At 33.9% G+C, this 22031-nt stretch overlaps 1 protein-coding gene across 8 annotated transcripts in view; it reads right to left on the reverse strand.

Annotated features, from left to right (window-relative positions):
- Positions 1-22031, reverse strand: part of RALGAPA1 (Ral GTPase activating protein catalytic subunit alpha 1) — a 269354-nt gene that overhangs the window by 158695 nt on the left and 88628 nt on the right. For 6 of the 8 annotated variants that reach the window (XR_006218801.1, XM_007073726.3, XM_042989573.1 and 3 more), the window contains exons 12-16: positions 19795-19932; positions 14822-14970; positions 11889-12018; positions 9737-9974; positions 8551-8712 (exon numbers count right to left, since the gene is read on the reverse strand). Coding sequence is in view for 7 of the 8 variants with exons in the window: in XM_007073726.3 (XP_007073788.1) it covers positions 8551-8712; positions 9737-9974; positions 11889-12018; positions 14822-14970; positions 19795-19932 (817 nt within the window). In the remaining variant the exon portion in view is untranslated. Of the gene's footprint in view, positions 1-3337; positions 3479-8550; positions 8713-9736; positions 9975-11888; positions 12019-14821; positions 14971-19794; positions 19933-22031 lie in introns of all 8 variants that reach the window. The other 2 variants (XM_042989575.1, XM_042989574.1) reach the window with 1 other exon arrangement.

Raw genomic sequence — 22031 nt, forward strand, 5'->3', positions numbered from 1 at the left:
GCTAAGAGTCCGACTTTTGGTTTCTGCTCAGCTCATGATCTCATGGTTCAGGAGTTTGAGCCCCGCGTCCAGCTCACACTGCCAGTGTGGAGCCTGCTTGGGACTCTCCTCTGTCTGCCCCTTCCCCACTCTCCCTCTCTCAAATAAATAAACTTAAAACAAAACAAAACCTTTTTTCCTATGTAATTCACTTCCCTTACTAATTTTCTCTGAACATTAAGCTATTCTTTTTTTAATGAAAAAAAAATTTTTTTTTATTTGAGAGAGAGCAAGCATGTGCGAGTTGAGAAGAGGGGCAGTGAGAGAGAGAGAAAGAATCTCCAGCAGGTTCCACACTCAGCACGAAGCCTGAGACAGGGCCTCATCCCATCACCCAGGGATCATGACCTGAGCCGAAATTAAGAGTCAGATGGTGAAGTGACCAAGCCACCTAGGTGCCCCTGTACATTAAACTGTTCTACAGTAAAATTTACTCAAAACCTTGTAACATAAGTTACAAACATAAGTAAATAGTTTGCTTGAGAATCTAAGACTGGCAATTTTCTTTTTAAAATTTAGGACTATTTTTTAAAAATCTCTTCATTCTGAACCTCTTTTTCTTTTTCCTATCTGTCCCCATCACTGTCCCACCTCCTTACTGCCTCAGTGCAACCTAACACCCGAAGAAGCAAATGCTTAGGCCTTCAATTTGCCTCCAACAATCAGAGGCAATGAAGAAAAAAATCCAACAATTCAGAATTCTACTATATAAGTTTATATAAGAATAATCCTGTCCAATTTTCACAGCTAATTTTTAAATTTATAGGGTTAGTTCAATGCTTCCAAATTTGTTCTCTCTGGAACCTTAATGCTATAGAACCTGAATATGTGTACCTGGAAAAGTTCTCCATGCCTACATAAGTTTGAGAAATAAACACGTGCGTGCGTGTGTGTGTGCGCGCGCACGCGTGCGTGCGTGTCTGTGTCTCTTTTTAAAAAAACTGACTTCTGGGGGCCTTTAATATATTGATATACACGATAAATCTTTAACCCATTGGATACTTATTAACATCTCCTGGACAGGGATGTAAATTTATACAACCAATATGGAATATGCTGAATTCACAAGTTACTTATCAGTTTTTGCTGCTACTTTCCATGTTCTTTGTATCTTTTAAGTCTTAAAAGAAAAAGGATTTTTATTCAAAATAACTAAGTCTAATTACGCTTTTATATTTTATATGTACACATGCACAAAAAACTGGAGGTATCTGTATTTTAAGTTATCAGTAAATAAGCACTCGGGAGATTATGTATATTTTCATATACTTTTCTACATAATCCATATTTTCTGAAATTAACATTATTTTGATAATCAAAGATAAAGTCTGTTTTTGATTTAGTGACTGGTGTCTCACCATTATCTAACTCTTTAAATCTAACACAGAATGCATGTTACCCCAAATGGGGGAAATGAAAGCAACAATAAATAAAACTGCAATTTAGAAAATTCCTTTCAAACATTCTTCATAGAACACCTCCCCCATTAAGCCATTAAAATTATTAACCTCTTTCTGAATTACATAAATATGAAGGATTCTGAAATAGGAACTTATCCTAGTTAAGGCATTACCTTACAGAATTTTAAAACAATCTCACCTTTAAACTTTTAAAAAAGATTTCAGCACTTAACATGCATATTTGCCAAAATATTAGACATATTACAGAATATGTCTAAGTATTTATCAATCAAGGCATCCTAAACCAGAAAACACAAACATATCACATCCAATAATTGAATATTTTATTTTCTCATTTTTAGAAAAGTAAAATAATAAGGTTTTTTTTTTCATTTACAATATTTTCAAAGAACACCAACCACAAGAGTGTCTGTGTACCTACATATATTTAACCCTCAATATGTACCCCCTTGGTTTGGGTGAAATCTGATCTTAATGAGGTTACAGATGATGGAAAGGACTTCACTGGAAATATCATTATTAATAAAAATGCACTTTCTGTTGCATAAGCTTTCAATCCATTAGGAACTGAAAGGATGCAGAGATGGGTTGTTTAAAAGACAAAAAAAAATCAGCCTCACCAAATGAGGCAATGTCAGGGACACACTCATAAGAGTGATAAGGAAGTACCAAGAAAGGGGTGCCTGGGTGGCTTAGTTAGTTAAGTGTCCAACTTTGGCTCAGGTCATGACTTCTTGGTTCCTGTGTTCAAACCTTGTATCGGGCTCTGTGCTGACACAGTTCAGAGCCTGTAGCCTGCTTCGGATTCTGTCTACCTCTACCTCTCCCCCACTCCCACTCTCTCTCTCAAAAAGGAATAAACATTAAAAAAACTAAAAATAATGTACCCAAGAATGTACAAGTAATTTTCTTTGAACTAGCACATTTTGCATAGTAATTATTCGACACATTTGCTTCTAAAGAACAACCCTGTATGATTTTACTCACACAAAATTCTTTTTAAAAAAACTAATCTACGGTGATAGAAATCAAAAGTGATTGTGTGGGGAGGAGGGATACTGACTTGAAAGTGTCACTAGAGAATTTGAGGGGTAATGGAAATGTTCTATATTTTGTTTGGGATGATGGTTAATAGGAGTGTGTAGATTCTCAAAACTCATTGAACTGAACCCAGAATCTGTACATTTTATTACATGGTAATTAAACCTTATTAAAGAGCAGACCATCTTATCCTAGTACTGGGCATCAAGGACCTGAGGCAGAACTGGAAAAATGACCGAATGTTGAGGTTCCTTGAAAACTGGAGCTTTACAGAATGATTTATTTGGTTTAAAAATGAGTTCTTAGAATCCTATATACTATTATACTCTAATATAAATACAAAGATTTATTCCAAAGCAACTCTAAGATTATATACTTTTCTCATTTATTGATTCCCCTTGCTTACTTCCATTACTACAGATGATGGAGATGCATTACTCAAGATTTACCATATCATTAGTCAAAACAATGGGAAATTAAAAGCCAAGGCTCTGATTGTTATCTTCCAAGTCATCTTTAGTCAGACATAATGACATAAATATACATTACTACTCCTTTTACCACCTGAGAAGAAACCACTCAAAGGTAAACAAAAAAATTTACAACCCAAAATATTGGACATTGGCACAGCACTAAACTTAGCACTTCCAGAATGAACTGCAAGGACAGCATTAGAATTCAAATAACTCAAAATGTTGATTTCTCAACCACTTTCCCGATTTCCCACACCTCCCCCAAAGAAATTAACTTTGAAGAGTTTATTTGATTAAGCAAAATTTGAAAGCAGGATTAAAAAGTGAAAAGGGTGGTGCAGAAATTAGCAGAGGTGGCACTACCTGAAAGCTCATCAGAAAGGGGAGTGAGAACAATATCAGGCAAGAAGGGTTTGGAAGTATGGATCAGAACAGGAGCACTTTTAGCACTGCGTATATAGGCCGATGGCAGAGCACATTCACCAATGGATCGGCTTCTCATGGCTTTAAAAAAGGAAAAGAAAGAAGTGGGGAAGGAAAAAAGAAGAGTGACTATAATGAAAGGCTTGTGTCACAGAAAAAGCAGCAACAGAGAAAACTAAAAGATACAAAGGAAGGAAATTTTAAATTAAAACATTTCAGCACGGCAAATACTGGCAAGCTGTAAGAAAAGAAATCAGAGAACACATGACATTTCGAATGTAAAGTTTTCGGTGTAAAGCAGGAAAATGTTTCTTTATTATTAGCAGTTACAATGATATAGCATTAAAAATCAGCAGACACTTTAAATTAGCACTATGTTCTCAAAACCAAGGGTTGGAAAGTTCATTTAATGGAAACACTGAAAAGAATCCAACATCATTAGTTCAAAGAAATTTTGGTACTATATTTGGGCATTTCTTAGAGCCATTCTGAGACATTCTTCTTAATGAAGCTGAATTCTAAAAACAAATAATTTCTAATTTCATACTCTTCCCTAACAAAGTTTTGAAGTCACTCATTTTTAGAACATTTTATAATCTAAAGGATTGAATCTCATGGTTACTGTTAAATCTTGGTAGGAGAAGAATGCTTACTCCAATCAGTATCTCCTATTTATATTAAAGTGTAACAGCATAATTTAAAATTTTTAAGTAGAAATATATACAGAAAACTGAATTTGTGATCTGGATGAAAAATCAAGTTACTGAGAAAAATAAACAAGTTTGTGGTAATTCAAAATCTTAAGCATACAATGTAACTTTATAAAGTTCTTAAAGATAAACTTAAAAACTGGATTACTTTTCAAAAATTACATTTGTAGTTGTATTTGGTAGTCTCTAAGGAGTCACCAGTTCATAAAATTAAAGACAGATTTTAGCAGACTTAAAAATAAATTAACAATCAAGTTTATACTTTCCAAACATGTTTTTAACTTAACTTTTAGTTTAGGGATTCTTAAACAAATGACGTTATATATACTGTTACATATGAATAGAGGACTTAAAAGAAACAATACTGCATAATATCCAGTATAATAGTGATGGTAAAAAAAATGTGAACATTAATATCATTTCAAAATCTTAGGTTTCCTGCTTACTGGAAACTCTTGGTTCCCTGACGCCTAAATTCCTTAGTCTATCACACAAGGCCTATGTGACCTTATACTAACTATACTAACCACTGAAACTGCATCTCCTCTCTCTATTCTCATATGTTGCTGCCACAGAGATTTTTATAATGTTCCCTGAAATGTTCATGCTCTTTCACAACAGCATGGCTTTGTGAGTTCATAATATCCTCGGTCTTCTCTTCCTCCTGACACTCCTTACTCAAAATGTCATCTCACCTGTGAAGCTTTTCAGACTCTCCCATGTGATTAACTTACAAGCAATATGGCAATGAACAAAATAATTAAAAATCCCTGCTTTTGCAAACCTTACAATCTATTTTTAGTGGATTATATGTTTTTTATGTCAGCCCCCCAACTTTTCAAACACACAACTATATCCTCTTATCTTTATAATCCTAGTGCTTGGCATATATGAGCTCAACAAAGCTTTACTGAATGTATACTCTATTTGGGGAGTCCAGCATAATTATGTAAAAAACAACAGTTTCGGTTGTGAACATATGGAGGAGAAAATCAAAGAAAGTATTCACAGAAAACTAAATATATGTCATAGCTTATAACTATACATTTTTCAAAAACTTTATTAATGTTGGCAAATAAAGATTCTTTAAGAGAAGCTTTTAGGTAAATTTATGTGCAGCAAAACATGGAGGATTGGATTATATTAGTGGCAACAATCTGCCTTCGGTGTATGGTTTGTCAAGTAATATGTTAAAGATAACTGTACTTTGGGGTGCCTGGATGGCTCAGTCTGTTGAGTGTCCAACTTCCCCTCCGGTCGTGATCTCACAGTTTGTGAATTCAAGCCCTGCGTCAGGCTCTCTGCTTTTAGTGTGGAACTTGCTTTAGATTTCTGTCCCCTCTCTTCTGCACCTCCCCTGTTCTCTTTCTCTCAAAAATAAATAAACATTAAAAAAAGTAACTATTTTAGAATTGAACTCACATACAAAATGTCAGAATCTCGTCTTATGTGTTTTCCTACTAGTTTCTTCTCCTTAAGAAAATGACACAATTTTACAATCTAACGTGAAACACAGCTATGCGGACTTCAAGATCATCATTCATTCAATCTTACTAGAGCAAAGACACAAACATATAGGCAAAATATGTAGTGGTTATTAACACAAAAGATTAAAATATCATCTACAATTATAATCAGATGTGACTTTTAGAGATACTTATTTTAAAATTACATTGATTCTTTTAAAACTAATTTGATTCAATTTTCAATTCTACAGAAGAATTACAAGTTTTCTTCTATTTTTTTCTCCCTTGAGTTACATAATTCCTTGGAGATTACAACTCCTCCTGTTCCTTCTTTCCTATCACCAACTTGAAGAGCCTGAGCATTTCCCTCGGAACTTTCTACAAACACAGTGGTTCAAGTATGTTATGATTCTGAATGAATTCTACACAAATGTACCCCTCTATTTTTCATTATACTATAGGTCTTTATACATACCTAAAATTTTGCCTAGTGCCTCACAACCATGTAACCTGCACTATAGAAAGTTATTTACAATGAATTAGCTACTGGGATTTTGAGGGATTTACTAATCTAAAGCTTAAGTCAGAAATCTCTATTAAGCCACTGAAATTCCAACTGCCACATACATTCCTAAGCCACATGCATGAGTGATTTTAAATCTGTAATATGTGTTTTATGTAGATGAAAGGGCAGTATGAAAAATATAACATCAAAAAGTAAAAACAAATTTTCAAACATATAAGCTGTCAATTTTTGAAGGCTTCTTATCTTTACCCCTCTCAAAAAGGTGAATAAAAAAGAAAAATAGACACACTCCACATAAATTCATCTTGGATCATAAAATATACACATTATGTCAAAAACTGTGACCTTCACTAGAGAATTCCCATGCAGCATACAAAATTCATGAACAGCAAACGTAACACATCACTAAAAGCACACAAACACAAAACAAATAGGAGGAAGGCAAATCTGGCCTTTTCTCATTTCTAAAATGTAACACATATTTCTCCATTTTTATAATTAAATAAAATTCACATCATACATACATGTCTGTCCACTGGCAGAAATACGTTTATAAGTGCCCAAACTTAGGCGCAATATTATAATAAACATAAACCAAGAGGAAAATCTGAAAACAGAAACAGTGATATATTTGTTCCAACAGTCGAATACCAGCTCCTAAATCATAACTATAAACACATTATTACTTCTCACGAATGTATTCTAAAGTAAGTCCTAAATTCACTGCATCCTTTAATGTGTTGGCATAAGCAAAACCTTAGATAGGAGTAGTGATGAGGGACTTACTAAAATGTATACACTCTCTCAGAAATTTAATTTTTAACTGTGTACATTCACTATGAACATAAAAAAAAATTTTAAGAAAATATATATCCAAACACTATCCTAAATTAATCTGCTGCCCTTTTCAGTATTCTCTAACTTTACGCAGGCACCTTTCTTAACAAAATTCTTAATGCTTTAACTTTTTATTTGATAGGTTTGTCAATGAACAGGCCAGATAAGGTTGTTCTGACATAGGTACCAGAAAGTATTCATAGTCAGGCATGAATTTAAGAGGAGTATTTTACTCATTATATGCTCTTTAAAGATTAGAAATATGCCAACATGTTAACAATTATCTCATTGATGCTTCTTAAAAATTTTTTTACATTTTAAATTTTACATTCCACACTAAGCATAAATTACTACTATAATCAGAAAAATTATATAAGGAACTTTGAAAAAAATACAAGCTTTAAGTAAAACAGTAAAATTTTAAACTTAAAAGAACAATTCTGTCCTAAACAATACACAAATATTTTCATTAAATGTGACATTAATATAAAATGAAGACAGACATTTCAGATGTAACCAATATCTTCCTAAGAATCTCAAAGTGATTCTATACCAAACTTTAAATATTCTATCAATTTTAATTCATCAATATCCTTTTTCCTTGTATCATTTTTTGTTCTTCTTGCTTGACACAGACAATTAATATAATTCTATACTTATTTTATAGGCAGAAAACAATTGTGAAAATATAATTCTTTTGAAGGATTTAAAATTAACCATGATTTTTAATTATTTTAACTTTCTTTAAAATTAATAGTGTTTTTCACTGATTACCATCAAATATAGATACATTTCTACAAAAAATGCTCCTGCCATAAAAATCATAAATTGTAAAGCCTAAGGTAACTTCAAGCTATTTTGTTTCAGGCATATAAGGTATTATCATTCCCATTACACAGATGAAGTAAATAAAGCCTAGAAAGTTCAGTAAATTGTTTAAAATTATCTAGCTATTCACTGATGAAGGAGAGTGAAAAAAGAGATTAGGACAAAGCCTGCTAGCCTGCTTATTTTTCATTTCGGCACTCTTTCTATTACAATTCAGACCAAGTTATAAGTCTCTGAGAGCAAAAGGAGTAAGATGGTAGCTAGGTCCAGAATATACTGAGTGATCCTACATCCATGGGAAATTCTTCCCATCATTGCTCCTTTGCTGCTATTTCCAAGATTACAAACTTTCTTCCATGTCTGTTAAGAGCAGCAAGGAACTTAGCAATAGACTCCAACTTGGTCTCAGGTATCTGCAATTAGAGAGCATAAATTCCTAGTTGAAAGTTTTTTTAAGCCAATCTAATTATATAATTGTAGCACTGAAAGGCTACACTGAAAATTAGCTACCCTAATTCTCCATGTTTGTGAATATCTTCACTTATAAGAAAGTATACCAGTTAATGCATTAGTTCTGTAAAGTGAATCACAGTTTTACTTCTTCAATTCTGCAAAATAACAGTTTAAGATTATAGATACCTACAGCAAAATAAACTACATAAAAACGATGATGTAAAATAGATCTTAACAGCATAAAGGGATAATACAGCATGTCATCAGACTCTAAGTAGTACTGAAAAAAACATATCGCCCTATACAAGTCTCATTATTTTAAAGAGTACATACCAACAGTTTTTTGCCGTACTATACTCCTTGCCTTTTCAGTTCCTGGGGACCCAGTAGTTGTTGCACTTCTCTGTCTCATTGGGGCTTGGCCAGGCTGATCACGACTCCATCCTCTAGAAAATGACTTGTCAACTGAAACTTTCTGAAATTCATGTCCAACTCCTAGAAATGTAGATTTTCAATCTAAGTATACGGTCACCTAATCAATAATCTCTTCAAATTATGTGGGCTACCTTGTCTCAGATCTCAGGTTTAATCACATTGTATTATAAAGTATCAAGTTAAATGCTCGTGTGCTGTTAAGGCTTTTTTGAACTTCATCTTACTTCACATTCCAAAACTGATACAGAATTCTACAAATACACCATCAAAAATAAACTATTATTAAATCCTCTGCCATCCACTTGGCTCCATTAAAAAAGAAACATTTGGACAAGCAAAAAAGGTTAAGAGATGAGCTAACCAAAAGCCATCCTGTGGTCGAATAAATCTCTTCTCTGCCAATAATAGTCCCTTGGGAAATAAATAGCCCAGGAAAAAGTAGTTTGGTCACATAATTAACTACCATGGGCTACTGTTGAGTATGAAATGCGATTCAGATATAATCTCTAGCTACCGACTAATTATTAAGAATGAAAAATACTAATACATCAAGGATTATAAAAACACGTATTAACAATATAATCACTATGTCCTGTCCTCCTCCCCCTTTGTAATACTCACTAGATACATAATCTACATTTAGGGAATGTTTGCTTTCGGTTAAAACTAAGAAAATGCTTTCAAAACAATTTTCCAAATAATTCTTTTTAAATAGAGTAATATGAAATCACCTAAATTCTAACAAAAAAAAAAACCCCATATAATAAAAAGGGAGAGTATTTTGGTTAATTACTAAAAATAAAATATTTAAGATTCTAAATTATTTAAATTTTAGCTAGACATGTACAGAACACTTTATTTCTCATCAAAATTAGTAATGATTTTAAGTTTCTTCAAGAAAAATTACAAGGCACTTACATGTTTTATTGTTGAAAAGTTTTAAACTTCTGGGTAAATGCAAGAGGGAATAGTTCAGAGAAAACATGACTTTTTTATCCTCACCCATCTCCCTGGCTTCACCCATCTTCCCAGACCAAATTATTTAAGCAAATTTACGTGGAACATCTCTGTGGACAACTCTTACCTTTCCCTTTGTGCTTTTTTTGCTTCTGTTCACTCAGCTTATCCAATGGTAAGTCACTGAGATCCAAACTATATAAATTTCTAGCTAAAACTTTAGTTAGTGTTTCCATAGTCAGTGACCACTCAGTGGCTAACTCCTCCCAATAGGTCAATGATGATAATACTGAGAGTAAGTCATCCCATAGTTCTCGAGAGATGTACACATTTAGATTTGCTTTGATCCAGGCAACGATAAGAGTCTATAAAGACAAATAATAACCATGAAATATGTTCAAGTTCAGATATTCAATTATAAAAATATTACCCAAAACAAGCAGAATTTTAAACCACATAATACCCATGATGCTTTCTTGGTACATAATACTTGTAAAAGTAATCCACGCAACCATTAGCATCTACTATTAATTTCTTTTCAACAATGGCCAACTCCCAACATTCTAAGCAATGTGGGCAAGTTATCAAAACTGAAAAGAAATATCCCTAAAGTTGTAACTATCCTTCATGCTGTATTGCATTAATGTTAAATAAAATAAATGCTGCTTAAAAAGAGTCTCCACACTACTAAGTGTTGAAATTATTGACTAGTTAATGGTTACTGAGCTAAATTAACCAAAACCTACAGTCTCAAATTGAAGATGAAAATCAGTATATAACTTGAATATTCCAAAAAAAATAAGTTATTAGAGATATACTTGATGAAATTTCCTGAAAAATTGTATGTAAACTGAAGAATTAAATTAAGTTTAATTCTGAAGACACCAGAAGAATTAAAGGTGTTCTATAATAAATCCAGTCATAGAATAAAAAAATTATTAAAGGGCAGAAATTTCTGATCAGCCATTACTCCTAAGATTATATGGATTTCTACTAAAGACAGAACCTCCTATTGAAACAAGTCATGAAGATTTTTTGAAAGCTTCACTCTACATTTTATACTAAAAATTTCACATGTTTATACTTTAAATATAAGCTGAAAATGAGCAGAGCTTATAGTATAGAAAATAACCAGTGATTCTCCATTCTAAATTTAAACATTCACACCACAATAAACTTATTCCACATAGCAAGCTAAAATTGCCTTCCTATAGCTCTCAAAATTAGTTTAGTTCTAACAATTGAGAAATCTTTTTAAAAAGGGCTAATGAAGGGGATGCCTGAGTGACTCAGTAGGTTAAAGCATCCAACTTTCAGCTCAGGTCATGATCTCATGGTTCGTGGATTCATGAGTTCTGGCCCCACATCAGGCTCTCTGCTGTCAGTGCAGAACCTGCTTCATATCCTCTATCTCCCTCTCTTTCTGCCCCTCCCCCACTCGCTCTATCCCACTCTCTCACAAAAATAAACAAACACTAAAAAAGGGCGAGGGGCAATGAAGTTAAGAAGAGTTTAGATAATAAATATAACTGGTTTCAAAAGATTATTCACTACCAGCATAAAATTTTAGGCAAATGAGCACATTTAAAAATAGTAATAATTTGAAAGACTATACTTATGGACAAGAATTAGATCTGAGATAGCTTTTATCTATGATATTAAGAACCATTTTATCCATGTATTTGTAGTTAATGTGTCATCTTAAGAATATATTATTTTGCTATTTTCCAAAGAATCCATGATACATTTAAAGTCAGTACTCTAACCTCAGGTTGGAAAACACAGTAATTCTTATTTAATCAAACTACCACTGATACTTGAATAAAGTCTTATAGAAGCAGCACGATAAGAAAGAATTTTTATTATCAACTACTTTTTCACTACTACAAAACAACATAAAACAAAGTTTTGCTTTTCTAACAATGCCAGAGATTTGGAAACTCATAAAGCAAACAATCAGGCCATTACTCATGAAGCTCTCTGGTAGCTTTTTGCAAGCATGTAAATATGCCACACAAGAGAGAAAGTTCAGTATCATCAGCCTGTTTCAATGCTTTTTCACAGACTTGGTATTTCCTTCACTCTGATACTAGGTTGTGAGTGTCTATGTACGGCAAATAGCCTATTCAGATAAGCACTTTTAATTTAGTTCTACAAAAGATCCTTTAATGTGAAATGATCTTTAAGTTATCCCAAGGAACAAGTACAGGGCTCAATGAATCTTATAAAAATACATATCTGTCCATCTATTTATCTATTTATTTATTTATTTTTATTGCCTGGAAAAGTGGTCCTGCAAGTCGACCTGCCAAGGTCATATTTTTTTTCCCCTGGAACTGTAGAAAAGCTTGTGATGGCATCTTCAGTACAGACTCCGTGACTCTGAGCAACACAAGCAGCATCTGTTCCCTTAAAGTAAAAAAATTAATTAATGTTTCCTTCTTGAATATGTTTGTTTTTGGTTAACGAATAACTTTAAAACTAATATTATAAAATGTATTATCTTTCCATAACTCAAATACCAAATATCTTTCAAATTTTTAGAATTCTTTAAATGTTAAAACTAAAAATTCCATTTTATAAACTATACCAGCCATTTTAAAACCATTTTTCATTCATAAAACCCTCCCATCAAATAAAAATGTATGCAAAGCTGATGAACTGGAGGTGAGAATGTGGAGACTGCTCCCATCCCCCAACCCCTGAAAAATGAAGTAGTGACTGACTTTAGGGAGCTGTCTGAAGAACACTCTAGCTATACAATTTGGTTCTACCTTGATGCCTATTCATCTACTTCATCTTTATAATATGGAGAACAAGTACACATCTACAAGTGTACCAGGAGCAATGTCTAACTACAAGACATTTTAGGATCAATAGATCATAGTGATCCTGACGAGTAATCAAGGACCATCCTTTTTAATTTGGCCATTTTTTAACCCTTTATTCTCCTTGTGTACTCCAAGTCAAGCCTATCCTAATATTTTCTCTACCTTGCCTCTTTCTCCTAGATGCTTATTATTAAGACCATAAAACTACCTTATTTGCACCTGGTAATTTGGAAACTGATTCAACCACATGTGAAATGGGTATTTCAGTTTGGGTACACAGCCAGGCTAACAGTCCAATTCCCTATCACAGCCTCCTCTTTGGTTTGTTTGCAAGCCCATTCCAGGCATAGCAATATGTGGGACAGTCCATGTGAGAAATGTGGCAGAGGCAGCAAGAGATCACAGATCTAGATTCGTAATTTTTTGGGGAAGGGAGGGCAGATTAAGATAGAAAAGTATCACTCAGTGAAAAATATCCTAAATTTATTAACAAATAAATATATGCATTCATTCATAAGATAGAAATCAAAGTTGCCACATTTGTAATCTTAGGCTTCTAGCTTAGCTGTATGAAATGAAAAGCTATTTGAAATCAACTACATATGCAATAAAGTATACATTTTCCAAATAAATCTTACATGATATGTGGTCAAATCAACACTCACTCATCTATAACCTTTTACTTTGAAATATAATAGTAATGATTTTAATTCATAAAATCTTGTAAATTCAATGTAAATATGTGAGTAATCTCTCATAATACTATCACTTCTAGGGAACTTATACAATTTTTTTTTTAATTCTAAAATCGTGTTCCATATAGCAGTTCTCTCACTTTAACCTGGCTCAACAGCACTGATATAAAGTACATTAAAAAAAAAAAAAAAAAAAAAAAAAAGGAAAGGGGGCAGGAGACTAACAAAAGAATGGTCCAAAATAGTACAGTTACTGATTAATCATAACCTAGGCTCAGATGTCATAAGGACCGCAATTCAAATCTCAGCTATGTGAACAAAATTGTGTGCCTAAGAATCACCATGTAAAACAGATTATCTACCTCAGAGTTGCTACAAGCATTAAGAAAATGCATGTATAGTGCTTAAAGATACCTGGCATAGAAAAGTGTTCCAATTAAGTTAATAACAAACTACTTCCAGATGTAACTATATCAACGTTGCTAATAAAGAATTTTTTCAAAATAAAGTCATTTTTCCACATGCAGCAAAACATATATTAAGCATGCTCTTTCACTAAGTACTCCCACTTTTTAAGAATAAGTCAAAGGAGAAAAATGATGTATGTATAAGGATGATCACTGTCTTGTCTCCACCCAAAAACAAAATGAAATAACTACATATCCATCAAAAGATGACTGGTTAAGAAAATTATGGTACATGCAAACAGCATAATACTATATTATGACTATGTATATGGTTTGGTGAACCAAATATTCATCAAAGGGCAAAACAATGACTACCTCTAGAGAGTGAGCTTTGGGGAAACTTTAATTTTCTTTTTACAACTTTTCTTCATTTGATTTTTACAATGAACATGTATCATTTTTGCAAAAACTGAAGAGCTGCTCTTTTCCCCAAAAGGCCTATTTTTCCATTCAATTAAATATTTATAGAGTACAAGTAATATATAAAATTCTATGCTCACAAACATAGGAAATATAAAAACAAAGACAACCAAGATATACTTTTTAGGGCCTCTCAATTCAGAGATAAACAGACAATTTATACAAGTAATTTAGGAATTAAGACAATTTTGACAAGAACTGTAACAGGTATAAACACAGAATGAAAAGAAGTTAAGTGAGGGGAAAGAATGTAAGTAAGGATATGTAGAAAAAGGAAGGTGAAATCTAAGCACAGTTATTACAACAGAAAAACATGGCAAGAATTAGGTATTCTTAAAAAAGGTTCAAGAATGTGTGCAGGAGAAGAGCAATTTGGTAAAGCTGGGAACTGGATTCCATTCTGCAGGGTGGAGTTTAGGCTTAAAAGAGAGACAGAAAAGTAGGCAGGGATCTCACTGTACATGGCCTTGAATGCCAGGTTGAGGAATAAAGCATTCTTACATTTAATCATTTCCGTATACTTTTATTCACACATGCATAATTTCATTTATTCATGAATGTATTCATTCGGGAGAGTGGGGTGGGGGTGTCCACTTTAAAATATAATCCAAGAAGGTTGACCAAAAATGTCTGAGATACAGTGGAGACTATTGTCATCCTAATTATTACATTAAATATTTCTCCATTCATTAATAGAAGCCTCTACAATACTGTGACAAGCTCTACTCACAGACACTATCCCTCTAAAAATTATATTCATATACACAATCAAAAAAAAAAAAGGATAAATATTTTTTACCAAGTTTTTTTGTCCATTGATACTTGCACAACCATGAACCGATAAATGTTAAGAATGCGTTTACACATATCTGTGTGCTCATCCAGAAGGTTTTTAATTTCATTTGCAGGTTCAAGAAGAAATATGTTTGATGAGTTTATAATAAACACCTAAGACAAAAGAAATAATTAGCTATTCATTATAAAATTAATAGCAAATTTCATATTCAGAGAAAAAAATAAATTTAGATGCTGATTACTGGGTGATCTAGACTATAGGTTAATTCTAACCCTATTTCTACCCCAGCTTGACATTTGAAACTTAAACTCATTAAACAATTGTTTTTATGTTTATCTAGACAAATAAAAAATCACTACTAGGCACCCAAGAAAAAGAAACCAAGTGAAAAAAATAAACCAAGTGAAAAACACCATTTTTAAAAACTGAGAGCTTTAATATAATAACTCTACTGCTGTCATAAAATGAACCAATAAAAGAAAAACTGTTTCGAATAAAAGATGATACGTAAATCAAGAACAATTTTCACAATACCATCTATCCTTTCTTTTCATGTGTATAGGCTAAGTGTGTTTATCTGCTTTGGTAATAACAAACTGCATGAATAGATCATATACTATAGTACTACTAATGAGGATCCATTAATATACATCTTTAATTTATTGTAAAGAAATAAAAAGTTTGTTATAATCAAATCATTTATTGTATTTTGTTATCAAAGACAAAGTTATTATAATGGTTGACAGGTGTGTACAAAGGCTCTTGAGGACACTTTGGAAGCACAGAACATTATATCTATTGTGAACCTTGGACATTTAGATCTTCTATACCCATAATTCTAATTTAAATCTCCTGGATGAACTACATAATAAAACATAGTTGTGAGAAAAGAATATTAAGCTAATTTTAAAATAGCGAAGATGGGGCACCTGAGTGGCTCAGTCAGTTAAGCGGCCAACTCTGGCTCAGCTCATGATCTCACGGTTTATGAGTTTGAGCCCCACATCAGGCTCTGCACTGATAACTCAGAGCCTACAGCCTGCTTCGGATTCTGTGTCTCCCTCTCTCCTCCCCTGCTCATGCTCTGTCTCTGTCTCTCAAAAAAATGAATAAATGAATAAATTTTTTAATAAATTAAAAAAAATAGTGAATAGATGACTCTGTAAGTCTACCAACACTGACCAAGTAGGCACAAATAAAAATTAGACATAAAATAAGGACATAACAATATATCCAGTAGAGAATTTTAACATGATAGTTTTAATGGATAACTTTATTTGAATAAAACTGAAAAAATTTTAAATGTATTTATTTTGTAGACAAACATAAATTGCTAAAACTGACTCAAGAAGAAATAAAAAAGATGCATACATCAATAATCATGAAAAGACCTGGTTATCAAAGCCTCCTTGATTCATCCCTGAACACCAGGCCTAGACACCTTTACTGGCAAAGTTTTGCCTAGCATGGAAGATGATTCCTATTTTAATTTTTTTTTTTAACGTTTATTTATTTTTGAGACAGAGAGAGACAGAGCATGAACGGGGGAGGGGGCAGAGAGAGAGGGAGACACAGAATCGGAAGCAGGCTCCAGGCTCTGAGTCATCAGCCTAGAGCCCGACACGGGGCTCGAACTCACGGACCGCGAGATCGTGACCTGAGCCGAAGTCGGATGCTCAACCGACTGAGCCACCCAGGCGCCCCGATGATTCCTATTTTAAACAAACTGCTTCAGAGACAAAAAAAAAAAGGAGAACTACCCAATTAATTTTTATAAAACTATAATCCTGCTCTCAAAAACAGACATGAACTATATAAGAAAAGGATGTAAGAGACCAATATCACTTGTGCTCAAATAGACAAAAGTACTGAGAAGATAGTGGCAATTCAAATTGATCAAAGTATCATACATATTTTATGACCAAGTAGTATTTACCCCAGAAATTTAAGAATACCTTGACATTAGAAAAGTCTATTAACAAAGAATACCCTATAAACAGACTAAAATGGAAAAAAGGATGATCATCACAACGTACGCAGAAAAAGCATCTAGCACTTACTATTTAAAAAAAAAGAAACAGCAAACTAAGAAAAAAGGTAAAATTCCTTAATCTGAAAAAGAGCACATATCAAGAACTATAACAAATGATATAACAGCAATTAAACCTAAGAAGTACTGGCAAAAGCCAAGAATAAGACCAAAGTACTCGCTATCACCTCATTACCCCTGGAGGACCCAGTAAAGTGTAAAAGGAAAGCTGGAAGGGGGCAGGGAGAGGATACAAAGGAATATAAATATGAATGAATTGTAAAAGGAAAGATAAAACAACTATGAGCAATTTGGGAGAAAAGCAGTCCAGACAAAAGAAAAAGCAAGTTTAAAAGGACCTGAGGTGAAAGCCTACCTCGCATATTTAAGGAACAGCAAGGACTATAGACATAGAGTGGAGTGAAGAAGTGGGGAAGCAACTGGGTAATGATGTTGAGAAACAGAACCAGAGCATGTGGAGAACTTCTTACACTCAACAGTGGTAAAAGAATGTTTTTCTTCTCAAACTTTGCAGACCAATCCTATTGTAAAATACAATATAAATGAACTAACAGGAAAAAGGAAATGAAAAAACACATATAAAAATATAAACACAAACTTCATCAAAATCAAGAGATATATTAAATGACTTAAGTTTCTAAATTCTTACTCTCAATTTTTTAATTATCTTATAGTCTATGGGCCACATTCTGAGGAGCCTTGATGTAAAGCCTTATAGACCATTAGAAATACTTTTGCTTTTATGCTTAGTGATAATGCAAAACCAGTGGACAGGTTTGAGTAGAAAAATGACATGATCTGACTTAACAGCATCCCTCTGGCGACTGTGTTGAGAACATACTGGCGTGATGGGTGGGCAAGAGCAAAAGCAAGGATACTGATTAGGAGTTTACTGCAATAACTCAGATGAAAAATTATGGAGGCTTGGACACAAGAGGTAGCGTGAGTGTTGAACAGCTAATAGATAGGAGTATTCTGCATACATTCTTAAGATGGCCAGGATTTGGTATCAAATTAGATGTAGAATATAAAAGAGACACAGGAGACAAGGTGGCTTGAACAACTGAAAAACGTGCTATAAACGAAACAAAGAAAACTGCAGGAACAGCATGTTTGCTGAGCAAGGTGAGAAGCCAAATTTTAGATGCATCAAGTTTGAGATGTCTATTAGATATCTAAGTGAAGATGCTACCTTGGCATTTGAATATTTGAGTTCAAGGCTCTTAGAGTTCAGACAAGAGGTCTCAGACTAGAAACAAAATTGTATAAGTTGCAGTAAAAAGCATTTAAAGCCAGAAGAATGGATGAGATCAAACAGGAGAATAGAAAGATCCAAGAACTGATTCTTGGGCACTTCAACATGAATAGTCAGGGAAATATGAAAAAATCAGTAAAGGGGCACCTGGGTGGCTCGGTCGGTTAAGCGTCTGACTTCAGCTCAGGTCATGATCTCACAGTTCATGAGTTTGAGCCACACAGCTCTTTGCTTACAGCTCAGAGCCTGGAGCCTGCTTTGGATTCTGTGTCTCCCTCTCTCTCGCTCTCTCTGCCCCTACCCAGCTCATGCTCTGCACTCTCTCTCTCTCTCTCTAAAATAAATAAACATTAAAAAAAATTTTTTTTAAAAACCAGTAAAAAATTCTGAGAAGTGACCACTGAGTTGGGAGAAATACAGGAGGGATGCTACTCTGAAGGCCAAGTGAAGTTTTAATAGGGAGGGAATGGTCTATTCTGTCAAATGCTCCTGACAAGTCCAGTAAGATTAGGATTGAAAAATGTACATCTGGGGGCGGCTGGGTGGCTCAGTCAGTTGAGCATCCAACTTCGGATCAGGTCATGATCTCACGGTTGATGAGTTCGAGCCCCACATCGGGCTCTGTGCTGATAGCTCAGGGCCTGGAGCCTGCTTCAGATCTGTGTCTCCCTCTCTCTGTGCTCCTCCCCTGCTCACACTCTATCTCTCTCTCAAAAATAAATAAATATTAAAAAAATAAATTAAAATAAATAAAAAGAAAAATGTACATCTCATTTAACAATGTGGAGGTCACATGTGGCCTTGACAAGAACAGTCTGATTTAAAAAATGAATGACTGCAATGAACTCCTACAAATCAATATGAAAAAGACAACCCAACAGAATAAGGGAAGAAGCATACAAATAGGCAATTCATAAGAAGATGCTCAATTTCAATGGTGATGAAATTAAATGAAAACAAGGAAACACAAACTTAAAAAAATAAAATAACATTTCACATATATGAGGCAGCAAAATTAAAATCTAACTATATAGTGGGGAAGATACAAGGAAACGAGAACTCGCAAACACTACCAAAGAAAATGTAAATTATTATAATCACATTGGAGGACAATTTGGTAGTAACAGTAAAGTAAGGCTGATAATGTACAACTTCTCCAACCTGGTAGCTCCACTTCTGAGTATATAACCTAGAGAAATTCTCCCACAGAGTACAAAGAAAACCAACAACCCACAACCATATGTAAGAATGCTCCATGCAGCACTATCTGATAGTGAGAAATTGGAAACAACTTAAAAAGCATCAACAGAAAAATCAGTTAAGTAAAATGTGAAATAACCATAAATTGCAATACCAGAAAGTAGCTAAAATGAATGAACTACAGCTATGTATCAACAACACATCTCAAAAACACATTTAATACAAAAAGAAAGTACCAGATGACAGTACACCATGACACAATTTATATAAACTTTAAAGCTGTAATACATATAAATTAGGAAGCAAAAGTTAAGGAAAAAACAAAATTAATATGTCCTAAGGATAACTGATAAACATGGGTACTGATTTTATTAAAAAATTATATTGTACACTGAAATACTTAAACATATATTTGAAATATTTAATGATTATTTTATTGTATTTTTAAAAAACAACCAAGAAATGAACCACCTGCAAAACTGCCTGGGTACCAGCTCGTATGTTTTGTTCTGTGGCTTCTTCGGAGGCATTATGAAGAACATCTTGGTAGGTGCCATTTTTTGTCCAAGTAGAATTTCGAACATGATCAGCAACATCAGTCCCATTTTCCTGAAGAAAAATACCAAGTTTTTCATATTTCATTAAGAATGCTACAACAAGATAATAAGCTGAAGAAGTAAACTGGAAATTATTGGGTCCTCCTACTAAGCATCTTCTCAAAATAAATGTTTCATTTGATTACAAAAGCAATATATGTTCACTGTGAAAAAGGTTCTTCCCATTGACAAAAACAAAAAGAAAACAAAAAGTCATCCCTAAGAGTCAGACAGAAATTTTATCATTTCAGATATAGGGACATTTTTCTATGGATATAATGTATGAATCTCCCTTCTGTAACTCACACATTTAAGAACAGGATTATATTACAGTTCTGTAAAACATGAATTCCATTCTAAAGTAAATGACAGAATCCAAATAACTTATTTTTTAAAAATTTTTTAACGTTTATTTATTATTGAGAGACAGAGACACAGCATGAGCATGGGAGGGGCAGAAAGAGGGGGAGACACAGAATCTGAAGCAAGCTCCAGGCTCTGAGCTATCAGCACAGAACCCGATGCAGGGCTTGAACTCAGAAACCGCAAGATCATGACCTGAGCTGAAGTCGGATGCTTAACCGACTGAGCCACCCAGGCGCTCCTAAATAACTTATTTTTTAGTGTTTATTTATTTTTAAGAGACAGAGAGCATGAGTGGAGGAGGTGAAGAGAGAGAGAGGGGATAGTGGATCCAAAGTGGGCTCTGTGCTGACAGCAGCAAGCCTGACGCGGGGCTCGAATCCATGAAGCATGAAATCATGACCTGAGCTGAAGTCAGACGCTCAACTGACAGAGCCACCCAGGCGCCCTTGGAATCCAAATAACTTAAATAAATCAACAGAAAACAGTTTCTATTTGGTTTACTTTAGAGTATTAAAATTCTTATTACCCAAAGACAGAGAATATTAGGTACTTCAAACCACTAAGACTGTATCTTTCTGCCTGAGTGTTAGCTGTCAAACGCCTTGCAGACTAAGGAGTTCCTTTAGGTGAAAAGCCGCAAAAACAGACTCAGTTTTGTTCTCTTTTATTTATTAATTTTTGTAAGTTTCTTTCTAGCTGTTTTCTGCTTTTGGTCATTCCTCAACATCTTCAAACAGTCTCTTGTTTTCTTGAATATTCTGTCTAGAGCTTTTAAGTGCAATATGCAGGGGATTTATTAGTCTAATACAAACTACTCTGCCATTACCGAAGTAATGGAAATCAGCTCTGTCTGCACAGCCAACACAATATACCACAGTATACTATACCCCTTCTCTTAAACCTCATAATCCTATGATCAGATATCTACTGAACATTTCTTCCTGAATGACCTAAAAGCACCTCCAACTCAAAATACTTAAAAGTTTATTAACCATGTCCTCCCCATTCTTACCAACCCCTCTAGGCACCATAGTCACCACCACCAAACTTGCTTTTGTAAAAATTCCTAGTCATATGTGAATGGCAACTACCCTGTTGCAAAAGAAACAAACTTGGGACATCTCCCCACTCCTCATTTCTCTCAGCCAATTAATCATCAAGGCATATTGATTTTACCACCGAAGCAGCTCATATCTGTCTTCTCCCTCGTATTTCCATTGCAATTTCCACTGTCCTGGGTACTTATGTCCCTTCTGGACATTGCTAATATTTCCTAACTAGTCTCCTTGCCTCCAATCTACCTTCCATTCTGGGCTTGACATGATCTTCTGAAATATATAGCTATCCATGCCATTCTTCTATTCATAATCCTTCAAAGGCTTTCCATTATCTATAATGTAATCCAAGTCACTACAATGGCATATAAAGTCTGGCATACACATATAGTATGTACATACAGAATGTATATATATAATATATATATAGTTATGTACAGTAGATATATTTAGGGTCTCTCACATCTTTGTAGATGCTATTCACACCATGTGGTTCCTTCCCTATTTGTTACATGCACTTCATATTATACTACCTCCTGCATGAAGACTTCTCTAAGCCTAAGTAGAGTTAGGTATTCCCTATTTCAGACTCTAGGATCATAGCAACATTCTTTTATAATATTTATTTTTCATGTTTGTCTTCTTGCTAAACCAAAAGTTATGTGAAGGTAGAAAAGATGTCTTTTCATGT

Source organism: Panthera tigris, chromosome B3 (genome assembly GCF_018350195.1).
Source record: "Panthera tigris isolate Pti1 chromosome B3, P.tigris_Pti1_mat1.1, whole genome shotgun sequence".
Lineage (NCBI taxonomy): Eukaryota > Metazoa > Chordata > Mammalia > Carnivora > Felidae > Panthera > Panthera tigris.